The sequence below is a fragment of the Orcinus orca genome, chromosome 20 (genome assembly GCF_937001465.1).
Source record: "Orcinus orca chromosome 20, mOrcOrc1.1, whole genome shotgun sequence".
NCBI lineage: Eukaryota > Metazoa > Chordata > Mammalia > Artiodactyla > Delphinidae > Orcinus > Orcinus orca.
In genome coordinates this window covers 47,809,609-47,828,329 of record NC_064578.1, presented here as the reverse complement: position 1 = coordinate 47,828,329, position 18,721 = coordinate 47,809,609, and the positions used below count along the sequence as shown (strand labels likewise).

The window sequence follows — 18,721 nt, the reverse complement described above, 5'->3', positions numbered from 1 at the left end:
CCACAGGTCCCGGCTCCACACACCTGCCCTGGACGTGCCCCTAAGCTGGGGGCCTGTTTGTCTTTTTTGGGCATTCGCCCACATGGCTTCTCATGCCTGGAATAAAAAGAACAACCTATGACAAGAACGTGTGCAGCGTGTCTGTAACCTTACTACAGACCTGTCAGGTATCATTATCCCCATCCTAGGGAGAGGAAACTGAGGTTCCGAGGAAAGAAATGACTCACCCCAGCACTCAAAGCCAGGTTGGTCTGACTCCAAAATATTTTTTCCGCTGCACCCCTGCCTACCACCCCCCACCCCACTGCCTCTTGCCCTCCTCACCTACATTCAAATCCTGCCCACACTCAGGGCCCGGCTGCTCTTCTAATACGCCCCACACCCAACTCGTTCTTACTCATGTTCCCAACCCACCCCCCGCTGTTTGTAAATGCCATCAAACACATTGCCCGTCTCCCATACCCCCCCTTCACCCTGCTGACTCCTTCACACTCTTTGGGAATCTGCTTGGGCATCACCTCTTCTGGGAAGCCCTCCCTGGATGCCTGGCTGGGTCAGGAGCCTCTGGGTCCCTCCTCTGAGTTTTCCCCATCAGCCAATGGCTCTGTCTTGCGGTCATTTGCTTTTCTGCATCTCAATGGAGCCCTAAGTTGCTGGGAGCAGGGTCCAGGTCCCCTGTGCTCACCACTATATCCCGCGCCAGCGTGGTGCAAGGCACACACTAGGTGCTCAATAAACACCTACTGAATGCGTGGCCTTGTGAGCGCAACAGGCAGCCTCCACGTCCACCTCCTGGCAGGTGCTGGGCACAGCGCACGTCCCGGCCGCCTAGCCCTCTCCCTGCCTCTCACAGGAAGCCTTCTCCATCTCCTCCACATCTGTCCAATTCCCACTCCACATCTCTTTCATTCACTCAACACATCTTTGAGCACCGACTAAGCCAAGGTGACGTGAGGGAAGCATTTGAAAGAGGAACACGGGAAGGGATGCATCGCCCTTCTTCCCCACTGTGCCCACCCCGTGGTGCTCACCAGCCACAGGGACACAGCGCACCGTCGGCTCCCACCCCTTGTATGCACCAGGCTGGTTCTGAGGCACCATTGGCTGCCCGCCTGCCCGCCTGCCCACCCTTGCTCACCCGACCCACGGCCCCTTCCTCAGCCCCGGCCCCGCCGTACCCGGTTGATGAGCTCGCCGACCATGCCCGTCCAGGAGCCGTTGGGCTCGGGCGCCCCGTATAGCCCGTCCTCCACCAACCGCAGGCGGTAGCGGAAGCGCAGCAGCTCGGCCAGCTCCCGCAGCATGTCCACGCAGAAGCCCTCAAAGCGTTCGTTCCCCGACAGGGCCTGGAAGTTGGGCCGGCGCATGACGTACGGGTTCTCCTGGGGAAGCAGGAGAGAAGGGGTGGGGGGGTCAGAGACTGGGGCATCTGGGGGCTGGGTCGTGGGTCCCAGGGCCCAGGCTGCAGCCAGATCAGGAACCTGCCCGCAGAGTGGAGATGACGGAGTCCTTGCCCTCATCCCCTGCTTACAAATGCTCAGAGTCGGTGGCGGGGGCATGTAAATTAGGAGGCTGGGATTAACATATACACACTGCTGTATATAAAATAGATAACCAACAAGGGCCTACTCTATGGCGCAGGGAACTCTACTCACATTTTGTAATAAGCTATAAGAGAAAAGAATCTGAAAAAGAATATATGTATATATACATACATATATATGTATAACCTGAAACTAACAACACTGTAAATCAACTATACTTCAATTTAAAAACTAAAACTAAAAATAACTATCAAAACAAAAACAAATACTCAGAACCAGGGAAAAAGCACAGGGACCCTGCCAGGCCCTAGCAGATCACAGGAAACTGGTTTGATCTCCACCAGACAACCTCATCTCAAGCTCAAATGGCTACAAGGGAGGCAGGTAACTTGAATGAATCAGACTGGATGGAGATCTTGCCAAACTTTCAAACTTTTAGCTAAAACCCGCAGTAAGATATATATATTTTACTTGTAATCCAAGTCATACACATATGTCTGTGTGCTCACAGTTGCACACATGTAACTAGACTTAGTTCCACAAAGCAGTCCTTTCCCTTAAGACTATGGCAGAATACCCTGCTATTTTCCATCCTGCTCTACTTCATTTTTCTACACAACCAATAACAACCCATTAAACTGACTTCATGAGCCACCAAGGGATCAAAGAGGATCTGCCCCACCAGGATTTAGCTCCAGCCCAATGCTGCCACAAGGGAAGCAGGCCTGAGATGCCAGATGGTCCAATGTCAAGAGAATTTGGAAACCCAGGATGTTTTGTAAAATCTCCTGATTTTAAAGGTTAGCAACAGTTCAAATTCTAATACCAATTTTTTTTTTTTTTAATGCTTTGCAGGCTAAACAAACACCTGACAGTTTGCAATCTCTGGCCTACAGCTGTTTTGCTATGTCGATGCTTATTTCTGAGGGGTTTGAGCAAACTTTACCGACACTTTTTGTGCCAAATAAGGACAAAAGCAGAGAGAATATTCCAAGTGCTAGTAAGACGAGGCATATGAAGATGATGGTAACAAAAGGGATACTTATCTTACATAGCTATTGTCTAAATGGTTGTTTGTACAGTGTCACTTTGGACTTAGGAATAAAACAAGTTAGGACTTAGGAATCAGCAAGAAGACCTTTGGCAATAATACCCATATGGTTACCATGTGGACTGAACACCTGCGAAGTTCCAGCCCCTGTGTGTGTGCGTTCTCTGGATTTTATCAATTTAATTCCTCACAGTGGGAATTCCCTGGCGGTCCAGGGGTTAGGACTCCACGCTTTCACTGCCGAGAGCGCAGGTTCAATCCCTGGTGGGGGAACTAAGATCCTGCAAGCTGTGTGGCGTGGCCATTAAAAAAAAAAAAAAAGGGCTTCCCTGGTGGCGCAGCGGTTGACAGTCCGCCTGTCGATGCAGGGCACATGGGTTCGTGCCCCGGTCTGGGAAGATCCCACATGCCGCGGAGCGGCTGGGCCCGTGAGCCATGGCCGCTGAGCCTGCGCATCTGGAGACTGTGCTCCGCAACGGGAGAGGCTACAACAGTGAGAGGCTCGTGTACCGCAATAAAAATAGAAAAAAAAATTCCTCACAGTGACCTTCCACGGGAGGTATCCTTAGACTCACTTTACACATGTGGAAACTGAGGCTCACAGAGGTCAAGTGACCTCTGCCACCTCTCATTCATTCAGCACAAAATTACTGAGCTCCAAGGTAGGAGCCCAGTATTTTGCAGCTCCTCCCGTCAAGAGATAGAGTGGGGCTTCCCTGGTGGCGCAGTGGTTGAGAGTCTGCCTGCCGATGCAGGGGACACGGGTTCGTGCCCCGGTCCGGGAGGATCCCACGTGCCACGGAGCGGCTGGGCCCGTAAGCCATGGCCGCTGAGCCTGCGCATCTGGAGCCTGTGCTCCGCAACAGGAGAGGCCACAACAGTGAGAGGTCCGCTTACCACAAAAAAAAAAAAAAAAAAGAGAGCGGATTTTTCCACTCCTTGGGTCTGAGCGGCCCTCAAGACTTGCTTTGGACAACAGAATGCATTGGAAGTAGTGCTGTCTGACTTTCAGAGCCTGGGCCCTCAGAGAGATCTCTTGGGACCCCAGTGTAAGGAAGCCCGGGCCAAGGACTTCCCCGGTAGGACAGTGGTTAAGAATCCACCTTCCAATGCAGGGGATGTGGGTTTGATCCCTGGGCAGGGAACTAAGATCCCACATGCCGCAGGGCAACTAAGGCCACGCACTGCAACTACTGAGCCTGCGCACTCTGGAGCCCATGCGCTACAACAAAAGATCCCGCGTGCTACAACTAAGACCCGACGCAGCCAAATAAATAAATATTTGTTTTTTAAAAAAGGAAGCCCAGGCCAGCCTGCTGAAGGATGAGGGAGAATGAGTGAACCGAGATGTGCCGGCCAACAGCCCAGCCTAGACACCAGCTGAATGCAACCACGGTGAGCTCAGCAGAACTGCTTAGTTGGCCCACAGAACTGTGAGAAATAATAATCATTATTGTTGGAAGCCTCCAGGTTTTGGGGCGGTTTGTTATACAGTGATGGGTACTATAAGGTACCTATAGACTAGATTCCAGGACCCCAACAAAGTCTCAGAGCTGAGGGGAGATGGGATGGAGGGAAGTCAGTGCTTTTCTCTCTCTCCCAAACCACATTTTCAAATCCAAAACTGTGGAACCAGGAATAGGAATGAGATAATACTAATAATAGCAGCAGCAGCTAGCATTTCTTGTGGGCTTGCTGTGTGACAGCTATTCTGTCAGCGTAGGAGGTCAGTATGATTACCTCTATTTGAGAGATGAGGACAGAGGTCCCGAGAAGTGAAGTAGTGAGTGGCTGAGATGGACAAGTCAGGCTGAGTCCAAAGCTCTGCTCTTAAGCCCTATGCCAGACTAAACAAGATCGGAGCTGGGAGAAGCTAGACACAGAGACGGGGGGGCCTGGCCGGGTATCAAAGCTAGAGAATCAGAAATCAAGAATTCTCTAGACAAACACCCAGTGTTAGAGCTGGAAGGTGCTCATACAGCCCTCTTGATGTACATAGGAGGAAACCAAAGTTCAGAGAGGTCAGGTGTTTTGCCCAAGGTCACACAGCTGAAGCAGGGCAGTAGGAAGGGGAGATTGGGCAGAGCTGGGATTCAAAATCCAGTTGCTGTGCTCTCCAAAGCCCTTGTTCCTTCCACCAGGCCAAGCTGATCTTCAAATTCAAGACTGAGGCACCTGGGTTCTGGATTTGGGTTTGAGGCCTCAGGATCAGGTGGGAGCTGATAGAGCCAGAAACAGGGACTGAGGCCTGTGGACAGAACGCTAGGTCAGAAAACAATGATCTATCACTCAACCCGCAGCCCCAGACCATCAGATCCAAGGGTTTTAAGAAGCCTCTAATCCAAGGTTTTCAGATTTCTTCAAAAAGAATCTTCTGCAGAAGCCCAGCATTGCAGACGGACAGTGGGATGTTGCTAAGTCTGATTCTAAGAACTCATCCTACGAATGGCTATGCACCTGTACACAAAAATGTAGGTCCAGGAGGATCATGGCAGCATTTCTTGTATCGGGAACAAAGACTGAAACAGCCTAATTTGGAACAGGTTAAAAAGATTATTGATGTCATCAAAGAATCCCAGGCAACTACTAAAATAAGTTCTATAAGATATATTCAGAGGAAAAAAACAAGCTACAGAACAACGTGTACAATATGCTATCCTTTGTGAAGGAAAAAGTGGGTATGGGCTCGTACATGCTCAGACATATCTGGGAGGATGGGGAAAAAAATGGGGGACTGGGGAGGGAAGGGGACGGATTTTTTCACTCCCCCCCTCCCCACACGCTTTGAATTCTATTTAGTGTAGAATTAAACTGAATGCTACTTAATTCTATTTAATTAACTTCTGTCCTGCCCCCAGTTTAAAATATTAATATTAAAATATTTTTAAAATTTTAGAGATGATATTTAAATGCATATGGAAATGTAAAAGATCAAAAGAACCAAAGCAATCCTAAAGAAGAACACGAAAACTGGAGGATTCACCCTACTGGGTACGAAGACAATTTAAAACTGTGGTGTTATGAAAGAATGCTCAACATCATTAATCATTAGAGAAATGCAAATCAAAACTACAATGAGGTATCATCTCACACCGGTCAGAATGGCCATCAACAAAAAATCTAGAAACAATAAATGCTGGAGAGGGTGTGGAGAAAAGGGAACCCTCTTGCACTGCTGGTGGGAATGCAAATTGATACAGCCACTATGGAGAACAGTATGGAGGTTCCTTAAAAAACTAAAAATAGAACTACCATACGACCCAGCAATCCCACTACTGGACATATACCCTGAGAAAACCATAATTCAAAAAGAGTCATGTACCAAAATGTTCATTGCAGCTCTATTTACAATAGCCAGGTCATGGAGGCAACCTAAGTGTCCATCAACAGATGAATGGATAAAGAAGATGTGGCACATATATACAATGGAATATTACTCAGCCATAAAAAGAAACGAAACTGAGTTATTTGTAGTGAGGTGGATGGACCTAGAGTCTGTCATACAGAGTGAAGTTAAGTCAGAAAGAGAAAAATACCGTATGCTAACACATATATATGGAATCTAAGAAAAAAAAAAAAGGTCATGAAGAACCTAGGGGTAAGATGGGAATAAAGACACAGACCTACTAGAGAATGGACTTGAGGATATGGGGAGGGGGAAGGGTAAGCTGTGACAAAGTGAGAGAGCGGCATGGACATATATACACTACCAAACGTAAAATAGCTAGCTAGTGGGAAGCAGCCGCATAGCACAGGGAGATAGCTCGGTGCTTTGTGACCACCTAGAGGGGTGGGATAGGGAGGGTGGGAGGGAGGGAGACACAAGAGGGAAGAGATATGGGAACATATGTATAACTGATTCACTTTGTTATAAAGCAGAAACTAACACACAATTGTAAAGCAATTATACTCCAGTAAAGATGTTAAAAATAAATAAATAAATAAAATAAATAAAATAAAACTATGGTATTTAAGACAATGTGGTATTAGAGCAAAGACAGACAAACAGACAATAGAATGGAGAGTTTGGAAACCCACACATAAATGGATACTTGATTTATGACAAGGGTAAGACTGTGCTGAAGGGGGAAAGAATGAACATTTTAATAAATGGTGCCATTCAATAGAACATCCATATGGAAAAAATGTACTCTGACCCCCCTACCTCACATAACACACAAAAACCAATTCTAGGTGGATTGTAGATCTAAATGTAAAAGGCAAAATTATTACATTTTCAAGAAACATATAGGAGACTAGCTTTATGAACCTGGGGTAGGCAGAGAACTCTTTTTTTTTTTGGCCGTGCTGTGTGGCATGTTGGATCTTAGTTCCCCGACCACAGATCAAACCCATGCCCTCTGCCGTGGAAACGCGGGGTCTTAACCACAGGACCGCCAGGGAAATCCCAAGAATTCTTAAATTCTAAAAGCATTAACTGGACTTCCCTGGTGGTGCAGTGGTTAAGAATCCACCTGCCAATGCAGGGGACACGGGTTCCAGCCCTGGTCTGGGAAGATCCCATATGTTGTGGAGCAACTAAGCCCGTGCACCACAACTACTGAGCCTACTCACCACAACTACTGAAGCCCACACGCTCTAGGGCTCGTGCTCTGCAACAAGAGAAGCCACCACAATGAGATGCCCGCGCACCGCAATGAAGAGTAGCCCCCGCTCGCCACAACTAGAGGAAGCCCGCGCGCAGCAACGAAGACCCAATGCAGCCAAAAATAAATAAATAAGTACGTACGTAAATAAATAAATAAATAAAAGCATTAACCGTAAAGCAGGGAGAAAAGGATAAAATGGACTTTAGGAAAATTAAAGATCCTTTCATCAAAAGATACCACTGGGGGGACTTCCCTGGTGGTCCAGTGACTAAGACTCTGCGCTCCCAATGCAGGGGGCCCGGATTCAATCCCTGGTCAGGGAACTAGATCCCGCATGCTGCAAACAAGAGTTCATAAGCTGCAACTAAAGATCCCGCACGCCGCAACAAAGATTCTGCACTCAGCAACGAAGATCCCGCATGCCGCAGCTAAGACGTGGCACGGCCAAATAAATAAATAAATATTGAAAAAAAAAAAGATACCATTGAGGGGAATTCTCTGGCTGTCCACTGGTTAAGACTCCTCACTTTCACTGCCGAGGGCCCAGGTTCAATCCCTGGTCGGGGAACTAAGATCCCACAAGCTGCACGGCACAGCCAAAAAAAATACCACCAAGAGTGAAAAGGCAAGCCTCAGAGTGGGAGAAGTTCTCTGCAATGCATATTCCAACAAAGAACTTATATCCAGAACATATAAATAGATTACAAATCAATAAAAAGGTCAGATATTCCAATTTTCTAAAAATAGAGAAAGATCTGAGCAGGGACTTCCCAAAAGAAGGTTCCAAACAGGCAATAAATGAAAAAGTGGTCACCTTCCACGGTCGTTAAGGAAATGTAAGTTAAAACTACAATAGGGCTGGCACCTTCCTATACTCAGCACCGGCTAAACTGAGGAGCGACTGGAATTCTCCTTCACACACTGCCAGTGGGAATGGGGAATGGTACCGCCACTTTGGAAAATGCTTTGGCAGTATCTACCGAGGCTGGAAAACTCCAGCAATTCCACTCCTGCAAATACACTCGACAGAAATGCCTATGCATGTTCACCGAAAGGCGTGTGGTAGGGTGTTCACAGCAGGACTATTCACAATAGCAAAAGAACTAGAAACAACTTCAATGCGCATCAATTTGGTGGGTAAGTAAATCACGGTGCGTTCATATAACAGGACATATAACGAGACTAAACTATTTGCAGCAACGTGGGTGAATCTCACAAACACGTGTTGTGCACAAGAAGGCAGACCAGAGAGAACATAGAATACGATGCCATTTATGTGAAGTTCAAAGCAGGCAAAGCTAACCTGGGGGGCGGTTAGAGACCAGAAGGGGCATATGGAGAGCTGGGGGTGGGAGAACTGGTCCCACAGGTGTGTTCAGTAATTGCAAATTCAGTGAGTGGTACACTTAACGATTTGTGCAAATTTCTGTATGCATGTTACACTTCTATAAAAATCCCTTGAAACTAAGAAATGTTAAAGTACGGTGGGTTCTAGAACATTCCTCACAAGCTGCTTGCCTGGACCTTTTTTGTGAAGCCAGGACCCAATTCCATATCCAAGACTTCCTGGAGGGCAGTTTAAAGGACCCCGATCTAGTTTACCCCCTTCAGTTTATTATGAATATTTTAGTTCCCTCATTTTATAGGAGGAAGCTGAGGACAGAGAGAAGAGACCCACCCAGGTCACAAAGTGTACGGACGGCAGGGCCAGGCCTAGAACGCAGCAGCGAGGGCTTGGAAAGAAGCAGAAATCGACGTGGTGTGGCGCAACGTAGAAGCACGTGGGCTCTGCCATCCTCTAGTTGCGCGATTCGCGTCACCTAACCCTCCTGCACCTTAGTTTTGTCTGAAAATCGGCGCTCACAACGGTACCTGCCTCAGGGCTGCCATGAACGCCAAGTAACTCCAGCGAAGAGCTCAGCATACAGGTCAAAGACTCTGGCCACGATGGTGGCTATTCTTTACTTTTTTTGGCCCAACTACTCGGCTTGTGGGATCCTAGTTCCCCGACCGGGGATTGAACCCCGGCCCTCAGCAGTGAAAGCGCAGAGTCCTAACCACTGGACAGCCAGGGAATTTCCGACTGCTATTCTTACTGATGATGCCAGATGGGGAGAGAAAAGGGATTCACATGTGCTCAGCACATCTTCCCAGCAGGACACTGCCAGGGGGGCCTGCTGATCTCATGCCATCCTCCCACAGCCCTTCAAGGTGGGACTATTAGACCCATTTTACGGATGAACGTATGGAGCCTCGAGAGTTCGATGACCTGAGGTCCAGGCAAAGCCAGGAATGCAAGTGAGGTCTGTCTGACCCCAGAGGCACCAAAGAGCAGGACGACATGTCCCAGTCTGATGAAGGGAGAACCTCTCTGGGAGGGGGTGGGGCCTGGGGCTTGGGGAAGGGCCCTGCAAAGCCTCATCCCCTGGGGCACCTCTCCTGCACCCCCAGCTTCCCTGAGGGACCTCTCTTGGTCTTGGCACCAGCCCACCCTCGCTCAACTCCAGATGTGTGGGCACCACCCAGGGACAGCCCCAGTCTCCACCCCACCTGCTCCCTCCCCCAGCCCAGCCCATCAACATCCCACATCAGATCCCCTCCCTCCCCACAGCCCCAGACAGCTCAGGCCTCATCCTCCCCAACCTGGGGCGTCTCTCTCTCCTGCAGCGTCCCTCAGGGCCCCACTTTTCTGACACCCAGATCTGGCCCTGCCCCTTCCTGCTTAACGGTCTCTAACGACCAGGATAAGCATAACTAAGTTCTCCAGAGACCCTTCCCCACCTCTGTCACAGCACTCACCACCCCTCCATGTTCGTTAGGTGCCAGGCACCACCCCAGGCCCAAGGGACAGAGCAGGGAATAAGACAAGCCCTGAAAGCTTCCTGTCCCCGGCGCCCAGGTTGACTCACGTCTGAATCCCCAAGTGCCTGGAGCAGGCCCAGCCCAGAAACACAAGTCTGAAATGTTAGTGAATGAATGGGCAGGTCCGGCTGTGCACACTGAGGCCACTGCCTCCGCATCCGATCTGGCAGACACCTCCTGAGGCCCCTGCTCCTGTGGTTCCTGCTGCCTGGAAGGCCAGGTCCCTCCTTCTCTGTGCACCCAACTCCTACGCAGCTTCTAAAGCCCTGTCTAACACCACCTCCTCTGTGAAGCCTTCTTCAGGCCTTTGAAGGCTGAGGCAGCCCCTCCTTTCTGTGGGGGTCCCTTATTACCCTGTGTGGAAATGATTGTGTCCAGGTTTGTCTCCATCAGACTGGGATTCCCCCTGCAGGGTCACTCAAGGATAGGGAGACCACGGGACCACCTGGGACTCATTCCTCCGCCTCCAGAATATGTGTGAGGTCTGGCGCAGGGCAGCTTCAGTAAATATTTGTGGAATGAATGAGAAAATGAATGACTCCGTCAGGAGAAAAATGAAGGTCAGGAAGAGGGCAACACTGGCTCAGGGGCCCTGGGGAGAACTGGAGACAAGTGTGGGAAAAGACTGGAAGCCCCCCGGGGTCACAGCCCTGCTCTCCTGATACCCCCTCCCTGACCTCCGCCCCTGCTCCCCACCGAGAACCCCAGGAAGCCTCTGGGGTTGGCTCCACTCCCACACGTGCAGAGGCGCTCCGTCTCCCAGCCAGCCTGGCCTGGTCCTCAGGGCCCCTGAGTGAGGCTGTTACGAAGTGTTTGGTTTCCCGTCTGTAAGCCATCTGGCCCTCCCCCGGAGGAGGTCCACATTAGGTCAGGAGCTCCCTAGGGACAGAGGAAATAGCTCTGTGACGTGCTGCTTTAGGGGGCCTCCGACGTCCTGTGGAGCCTGTGTAATCCTCTCAACCTCAGCATCCACAGCCATCAGCCAGCCCGCCTCACGGTGACCGAGGGGCTTCGCCCAGACAACGGATGCCAGCGGGCCAGGGACCCAGCTGCTCGAGGCAGCTTCCTGCTCCCCAGGTCCTGTGCGTCTCCCCTCCCTGGCCTCCTGGCAGGAAGCAGCAGGGTGCAGGGGAGAGGGCAGGGGCTCCGAGCATGTCACTCAGCTCCAGCAGGGACTCGCCCTGTGACCTGTTTCCTTACCTTCAAAAGGAGGAAGATAGGACAAACCTCACCGACTAGCTGAGAGGTTTAATGAGTGACACCTGCAAGGGCCTAGCACCGTGCCTGGTGCAGAACAGGTGCTCCATATATCCTCGCGGACCCACAAAGGCACCTCGGTCTCTGGTCTGGTAAAATGCAGGAGTGACACTCCAGGGGCTCCAGGACCATCTCCACGGCTGGTGCTCAGGAAGGAGAGGACTGGACATTCAGAGCACAGTGGTTAAGACTCGGGCTCTGGAGACTCAGAGACACGGCATCCATCCTGGCTATGCCTTATAAGAGACATGGCATTCGTCCTGGCTATGCCTTATACTTGCTGTGTGACCTGGTCAAGTCGCTTTACCTCTCTGAGCCTCTTCAAGATGGATATTAAATAAGTTGGCATGTGTCAACACACTCGGTGGGCAAATGTGACAAAATGACTGCTCTAGCAATGGCGATTTACAGGGGCCTACCCTGGGCCAGGCGCTGCGAGAGGCGCCCCGCCTGTACCGCCTCGTGGAATCCTCATGATGCCAGTCGTTCCCATCTCTGCCGTGCATCGGCAGGCTGGCAGCACCCAGGGCTGGACCTGACTCTGATGGCAGAGTCTGTGCCCACCGCTGCTCCAGCAGCAATTAGGCTGGTGACGTCGCGGCCACAGTCAGGAGTTGTTGGGTGCCTGGGTCACGTCCCCACTGGTCCGTGTGCCGTGCCAGCCCAGGCATCCCTCCTCCTCACTAGGACTGGCCTGGGGCACCGCTCAGGAAAGGCACCTTCATCTACCGCCTGTCCCCACAAGGGCCACTCACCAGGATGGTCGTAACCACCAGCGTCTTATTGGCCAGTGTCTGCGACAGGTTGATGTCCAGGGTGGTGGCGTTCATCGCCAGGGTCCGGTTGGAGTACCACACCCCGATCTGAGGCAGAGAGGACACTGTCAGCACAGGCCCTGCCTGAGGATGCCTCAGCCCTCTGGGCCCCGCCCCGCCCTGCCCCAGCCCCCAGCTCCATCCAGGCTCTGGCATTGTCCTGGGGATGCTCACCTCACGGTGGCCCTGCCGAGACTTCTCCAGGATGCGCAGGGTGTAGTTGGTCCTCTGACCTTTGCTGTTGAACTCGACACGCCCAGTCAGCCCGTCATACTCTACCTAGCAGGGCGGGAGGAGGGCAGAGGGAAGGGTGGCAGGGGCCCAGAGGGGAAGAGACAGAGATGGAGGAGACGAGAGAGAGGGAGAGGGACCAGGAAGGACCACAGTTAAACGAGTAAGACAACATGCCAGCAAACGAGAGGAGATGGAACAAAGAAGCAGGGCAAGGGCAGCGCAGACAGGCAGAGGAAGGCCGGGAGAGGAGAGACAGACGGGAGAGTGAGGCCCAGGGAGAGCAGGAGGTGGGGCCGGGGTCGGAGGTGGGGGGACAGGGCAGAGGGGGTGCTGCGGGGTGGACACAGTGAGCACCGCCCCAGGAGGCAGGCTGCCACGCCACCTCGGCCCTCCCCACTCCCGGCTCACCATGCGCAGGTAGTTCATGAGGCTGGTCCCATGGGGCCAAATGTTGGCCGACGTACAGGCCAGCGGCTTCACACCGATCTCCTGGCTGCGGTTCAGCTCCCGGACGGCACTCACCACCACGTGCACGGCGTCGAACATCAGGGCAGCTGACAGCTGGGGTGTGGGGTGTGGGGGGGGCAGAGATGGGGAGGGATGGGAAAGATGCAGTTCAGCCAGGGGAGCCCCAAAGCCCTGTGTACCACCCCCAAGCCCTGAGACAACTCTCCTCTCTCCAGGAACATAAAACCACGCAGGTCAGGAGCGAGGACGGTCTTCTAGGGGATCGGAGATGACAGTGGGAAAGACGTGCATGCTGCCCACGCCGCCATGGGGGCAGCTCTTCCTGACTGCGTGCGGCCTGTGTCTGTTTGGGGAAGGGCACGTCTGACAGGGTTTGCCTAGACGGCCAGCTGTCACCCTCAAGGGGGATGTTGGTGGGCGCAGGAATCTGTGTGTCTTTGTGGCTGATGTAGGGTCATGGAGGGTGGGGGGAGACAGCCACAGCCCCTGTCTGAGTGTGTCTGGGGACACATTTATGTGGGTGGGGCTGGAAAAACATGCTTATTTGTCTATATACAGGGTGGGCCTGATGTGCAGGAAGCAGGAGAACGTAACGGTTATGAGTCCAGGGCTTGGGAGGCTCTGAGCTGGAGGCCCGGCCCTACTACTTCCTGTAGAGAACCAAGTCCACACCTCTCTCAGAATCTCAGTTTCCTCCCTTGTAAAGGAAGGGTGATAGTTATCTCTGCCTCCGAGTGCTTATGTGGGGCTCAAGCGAGACAATGCATGCAAAGTGCTCAAAATAGCGCCTGGCACACAGTGAGGGCTCGACACAAACTGGCCACTGAGCGGTGACGGCCAACATGGGATGTGAGTCTGGGAGAGCGTGTCTTGGTTGGGTGGGGTAAAGGTCTGAATATCCGTGTTGGGTAGGTAGGTGTGGGGTGCGGATGGACGCTCCCCTGTCCGTGTATGTGTGCGATGGCCCTGCATGCACATGTCTGACTGCAAGGCTCAGTGTCTGTGTGAGTTTTTGTGCACGTAGGAGTGTCTTGGTACCTTGGTGTATGGCTAGATGTTTGTGAACAAATACACATAAATATGCATCTTTTGTATGTTTGCATTTATTCAACATATATTATCAGATACTACTCTGAGCAGGTGGTTTTAGATGCTGGTTATACCATAGTGAACAAAACAGAAATGCCCGCCCTCATGGAACTTACAAGCTAAATATCTGTACATACCTCTAAGCAAAACATAGAGCAAGCCACATGGTGATTAGATAAGCAAAGATAGATGCTATGGAGAAAAATCTGGCAGGGAAGGTGGCTAAATAGTGGGTAGTTTGCCATTTTGTAAACAGGGGGACATTTGAGCAGTAACTTGGAGAGGAGGGAGCAAATTGCTAGTTCCCTGGGGAAGTGCACGCAAAGCAGGAGGAAGAGCAAGTGCAAAGGCCCTGAGTTGCGCATGTGCTGGGGCAGCAGAGGCACCTGGAGGAGACCCATGTGGCTGGAGCGGCTTGGGAGGTGGAAAGGAAGAAAGGGCTCAGACTTAGCTCAGGGCCACGCTGTGAGGCCTCGTGCATGTTCTCAGAAAGCGAGTGGGGCACCGGAGGGTTCTGAGCACAACCGGCCAAGGCCTGAAGGGGCCCCGGAAGTGTCTGTGTGCAGGATGCCCATGTGCCGGGGGCAAGGGTGTGAGCTCACCGCGGGGCCGGGGTAGGTGCTGGCTTCACAGTTCTCCCTCCAGGACATGTTGAGGCTGCGCACAAACTCAGGATAGAAGGGGTGAGAGGTGTTGAACATGGAGAAGCCCAGGATGTTGGAGGAGTCCTCCACGATCCCATCCAGGTGCAGGATGGGGAAGTCCTGGGACCAAGAAGAGGGGGTGAGGGAGGGGCTGGGCCCACGTCAGGGCAGATGCTGCACGGGGAGATGGGGGCTTCGGGGGCTGCAGAGGGTACGCACCATGGTGGTGAGGATGTACTTGTAAAACGCTGAGGTCATTCCCAGCTCCGAGGCCTGGAGAACACAGGAGGCAGGCATGGGGAGAAGTCGAGAGAGCAAGAGAGATTTAGAGACAGGCCTTGCAAGGAGACACCCCATAAGGAACAGTGAGAGACACCCAGAGACAGAGAGAGACAGGGGAAAGGAGACAAGTGGGGGCAGAGGGAGACCTTGGTTGCTCATGTCCCGCAGGGTGACTAGGGCCCAGGTGGGAAGAAGATTTTGTTGGAGGAGAGAATGACACCCTCAAGTGCCCGCCTCCCTCTTTAGGTCACATAGAAGACTGCCTTCTGGAGACAGGCAAAGGGACACCTCAGAAACAGGGTGGGGGAGGGCAACCTTAACCTTAACCTTAACCCCCAGGTTGCCCCAAAGCCAAATTTGGGCTGCTAATTTGTAAGGCTCAGCCTGGTCACAGGTCAGAAAAACTACCCCCTGCAATCTTTAAAAGCACTTTGCAGGGCTTCCCTGGTGGCGCAGTGGTTGAGAGTCCACCTGCCGATGCAGGGGACGCGGGTTCGTGCCCCAGTCTGGGAAGATCCCACATGCCGCGGAGCGGCTGGGCCCGTGAGCCATGGCCGCTGAGCCTGCGCATCCGGAGCCTGTGCTCCGCAGCGGGAGAGGCCACAACAGTGAAACGCCCGCATACCGCAAAAAAAAAAAAAAAAAAAAAAAGCACTTTGCAATGAAAGGCAGCCAATTTAAATCTCAAGATTCGGGAATTCCCTGGCGGTCCAGTGGTTGGGACTCCACGCTTCCACTGCAGGGGGCACAGGTTTGATCCCTGGTCAGGGAACTAAGATCCCGCAAGCCGTGCAGCACAGCCAAAAAAATAAAAAAAATAAATAAAAATAAATAAATCTCAAGATTCATGTTGTGAGCCCCCTTTCTCACAGTCCTCAAGGAAAACAAAGTTAGAAGACGTCTCCATGCTAGGAGTGCCCAGTTCTGTCCTGCTACCATCATTAGAACATGAAATGGCACCAGACTGCATTGCCTGTGTGGCAGGAGCTGTTATCACATGGGTTACAGCCCATTCCAGGACAGAAAAATGCAGGCTTGAGAGGAAAGTGACCACCGGTCACTTGGCTCGCACAGGAGGGGCTGGGACCCCGGCCCAGGCCTGCATTGTCTGCCTCCAGAACCCGAAATCTTTTCTCTAAGCCTCAAGAGCCCTGTGGATTCTGTCCACACTTCTTCCTGTTAGCTACGATAGGCAATGATATATGGTTTTAATTTTTTAAAAACTGGAGAAAAATAAATAATACACATTCGATTATGAGGAAAAATTAAGAGCAGGGAACAATGAATGATTAATGAATGTGGGTCACCATTGGATGGCATGCGGAGGGCCCATGGGGAAATGTCCTGTGCTGGCCCTTCCTGGGTGGTGCCCTTGAGACAGTCCATTCCCCGCCCCCGCCAGAACCCCTGCTTCTTCATCCAAAAAATGGTATCATACCTGCCCTGCCCTGCAGGTTGGAGTGAGAGCCAAATTACCTTGTTTTTTTTGTTTTTTGGGGGCCACACTGAACGAATTGTGGGCTCCTAGTTCTCCGACCAGGGAGAGGACCAGGGCCCCCTGCAGTGGAAGCGCAGAGCCCTAACCACTGGACCACCAGGGAAGTCCCGAGAGCCAAATTAAAGAAGGCACGCAAACACCTCGACACAGAGTAGGAGAGGCACTCAGTAAAGATGACAGGGCGCTCCCACTACGCCCGCGTTTATTCTGGGCCAGGGCCTGTCCCAGTGCTTCCCCACCTTTCACTCATTAACCCTCACGGCACCCCACTGAGGTAGCAGGTATGCACAGAGAGGGAAGGCGACTGTCCAGGGTCCAACCAAGGGTGCAGCCGGCAAGCAGCTGAGCTGAGAGACAAAACTTCCTATTTAGCGTTTGCACGTAGGAAGCGGGGCTCCGGACCACCACGTGATAACTGAGGCCCATGGGCCTTGGTTGACTTGTTCTGTCACCCCATGTTTCTGCTCCTGACCCTGTAGGGAAATCAGAGACGGGACCCACCAGAGAGGGGAAATCAGGTGGGGACCCACCTTACGGAGAATGAGGTGGGAAATGGATGCGTTGGCGTCGATGATGATGGTGGACACTTTGTCATCTCGGATCTCCTTGAGCAGCGGTGTGGGGTCCCGGCTGTCGTCCAGCATCCTCACTGACAGCGTCTCCTTGGAGATGAGGAAGCCGCGCACCAGTTCCTCCAATCGCAGCAGGCCTGAGGGAGGGGTGGGGCCCTGGGTTAGAGCCCCTCCGTGTGCCTGGAGTTGGGGCAGCCGCTCCCTCCTCTCTGGCACGGGGTAGCTGGGAGAGGACCAGGGCTCGCCCAGGATGTGGGGTGGCTGTTTGGAGTGCAGCTGGCTCTCTTGGGGTGCTGGGCCCAGGTGCCTGATGCTCAGGTCCTCTCAAATTGAAGTCTCAACCGAGACCTCCCCCGACCTCCAGATCGCTGTCTCCTGCCACCTTTCTGCCCCCACCGGGCTGCATGACAAACGTCGCACACTTCACGTGTGCATAGTCGCAATCTGCTCTCCTCGCCAAACCACCACAGTGGTGAACAGACTCCAGCCGGCCAGGCGCTCAGGCCAGAACCTTTGACGGCAGCCTGGCCCCTGTCTGTCTCTCACACCCACGGCCAATCCACCCAGGCTCTACTTTCAAAACACACCCCATGGCACCGCATCCCCGTCACGGCCCTGGCCCGAGCCACTGCCATCTCCCGCCTGTGACATCGGCCACGCCTGCCCCCGGAGAGTCTGTTCCCTACACAGCAGCCAGAACTGCTGCTGTAACGCAGATGTGTCCTCCTCTGTTCCAAACCCTCCAACGGCTTCTCGCTGGTTCAGAGTGAAGGCCAAAGTCCTCACAGTCTGCAAGGCCCTACTCCATCTGCCGACTCACTTCATTATGTCCCTGACCTCATCTCCTCCTCTCCCACTCGCTTGGCTCCAGCCACGCCGGCCTCCCTGTTGTCACACACACACACACACACACGTGCCCCATGGCCTCTGCGCTGGCTGTTCCCTCTGCCTGGAACGCTCCTCTCCAGACCCCCACACTCCAGATCTTTACTCAGATATCACCTCCTCAGTGAGGTCCACGCCAACCATTCTATTTCAAATTGCACCCCCTTACTCCAGCTCTCCCAATTCCCATCATCCTCCTCTATTTGTCCACAGGACTCACTACTCCTGACCAGACCACGTCTTCTCTATGTCCACTGCCTGGCTCTTCTCATTAGGTTTGACAAGGGCCTGGTTCATGCACTGCCACATCCCTAATACCAAGAACAATGTCTGGGGACTTCGCTGGTGGATCAGTGGTTAAGAATCCACCTGCCAATGCAGGGGACAGGGGTTCGAGCCCTGGTCCAGGAAGATCTCACACGTCTCAGAGCAACTAAGCCCATGCGCCACAACTACTGAGCCTGCGCTCTGCAGCCTGCGAGCCACAACTACTGAAGCCCACGCGCCTAGAGCCCGTGCTCCACAACAAGAGAAGCCACTGCAGTGAGAAGCCTGCACACTGCAACGAGTGACCCCCGTTGGCCGCAACTAGAGAAAGCCTGCGTGCAGCAACGAACGCCCAACACAGCCAAAAATAAATAAATTAAATAAATAAGTAAAAAGTAAAAAATAAAAATAATGTCTGGACCACGGCAGGTGTGCAGTGAATACCTTTTGAAAGAGGAATCCCTCCTGGAGGTGACTGAGCACAGTCCTCTCTCTCTCCAGCGGCACCCACAAGCCCGTCAGCCTCCCAGACGTCTCCACTTGAATGTCTCAAAGACACCTCAAACACAGTGTGTGCCCCTGAACCGACTGTCCCCTCCTCCTCGGGCAGGACCTGGTCACCGTCCGTGACCCCACCCTCTCC

The 18,721-nt window shown here is 52.6% G+C and overlaps 1 protein-coding gene across 5 annotated transcripts in view; it reads right to left on the bottom strand.

Annotated features, from left to right (window-relative positions):
* The window catches only part of GRIK5 (glutamate ionotropic receptor kainate type subunit 5), a 57,308-nt gene that overhangs the window by 24,450 nt on the left and 14,137 nt on the right, over nucleotides 1-18,721 (bottom strand). For all 5 annotated transcript variants that reach the window (XM_049703948.1, XM_049703947.1, XM_004271228.4 and 2 more), the window contains 7 exons: nucleotides 16,885-17,063; nucleotides 14,794-14,847; nucleotides 14,533-14,694; nucleotides 12,782-12,934; nucleotides 12,314-12,418; nucleotides 12,080-12,187; nucleotides 1,179-1,382 (listed from right to left, as the gene is read on the bottom strand). In XM_049703948.1, coding sequence (XP_049559905.1) covers nucleotides 1,179-1,382; nucleotides 12,080-12,187; nucleotides 12,314-12,418; nucleotides 12,782-12,934; nucleotides 14,533-14,694; nucleotides 14,794-14,847; nucleotides 16,885-17,063 — 965 coding nt within the window. The remainder of the gene's footprint in view (nucleotides 1-1,178; nucleotides 1,383-12,079; nucleotides 12,188-12,313; nucleotides 12,419-12,781; nucleotides 12,935-14,532; nucleotides 14,695-14,793; nucleotides 14,848-16,884; nucleotides 17,064-18,721) is intronic.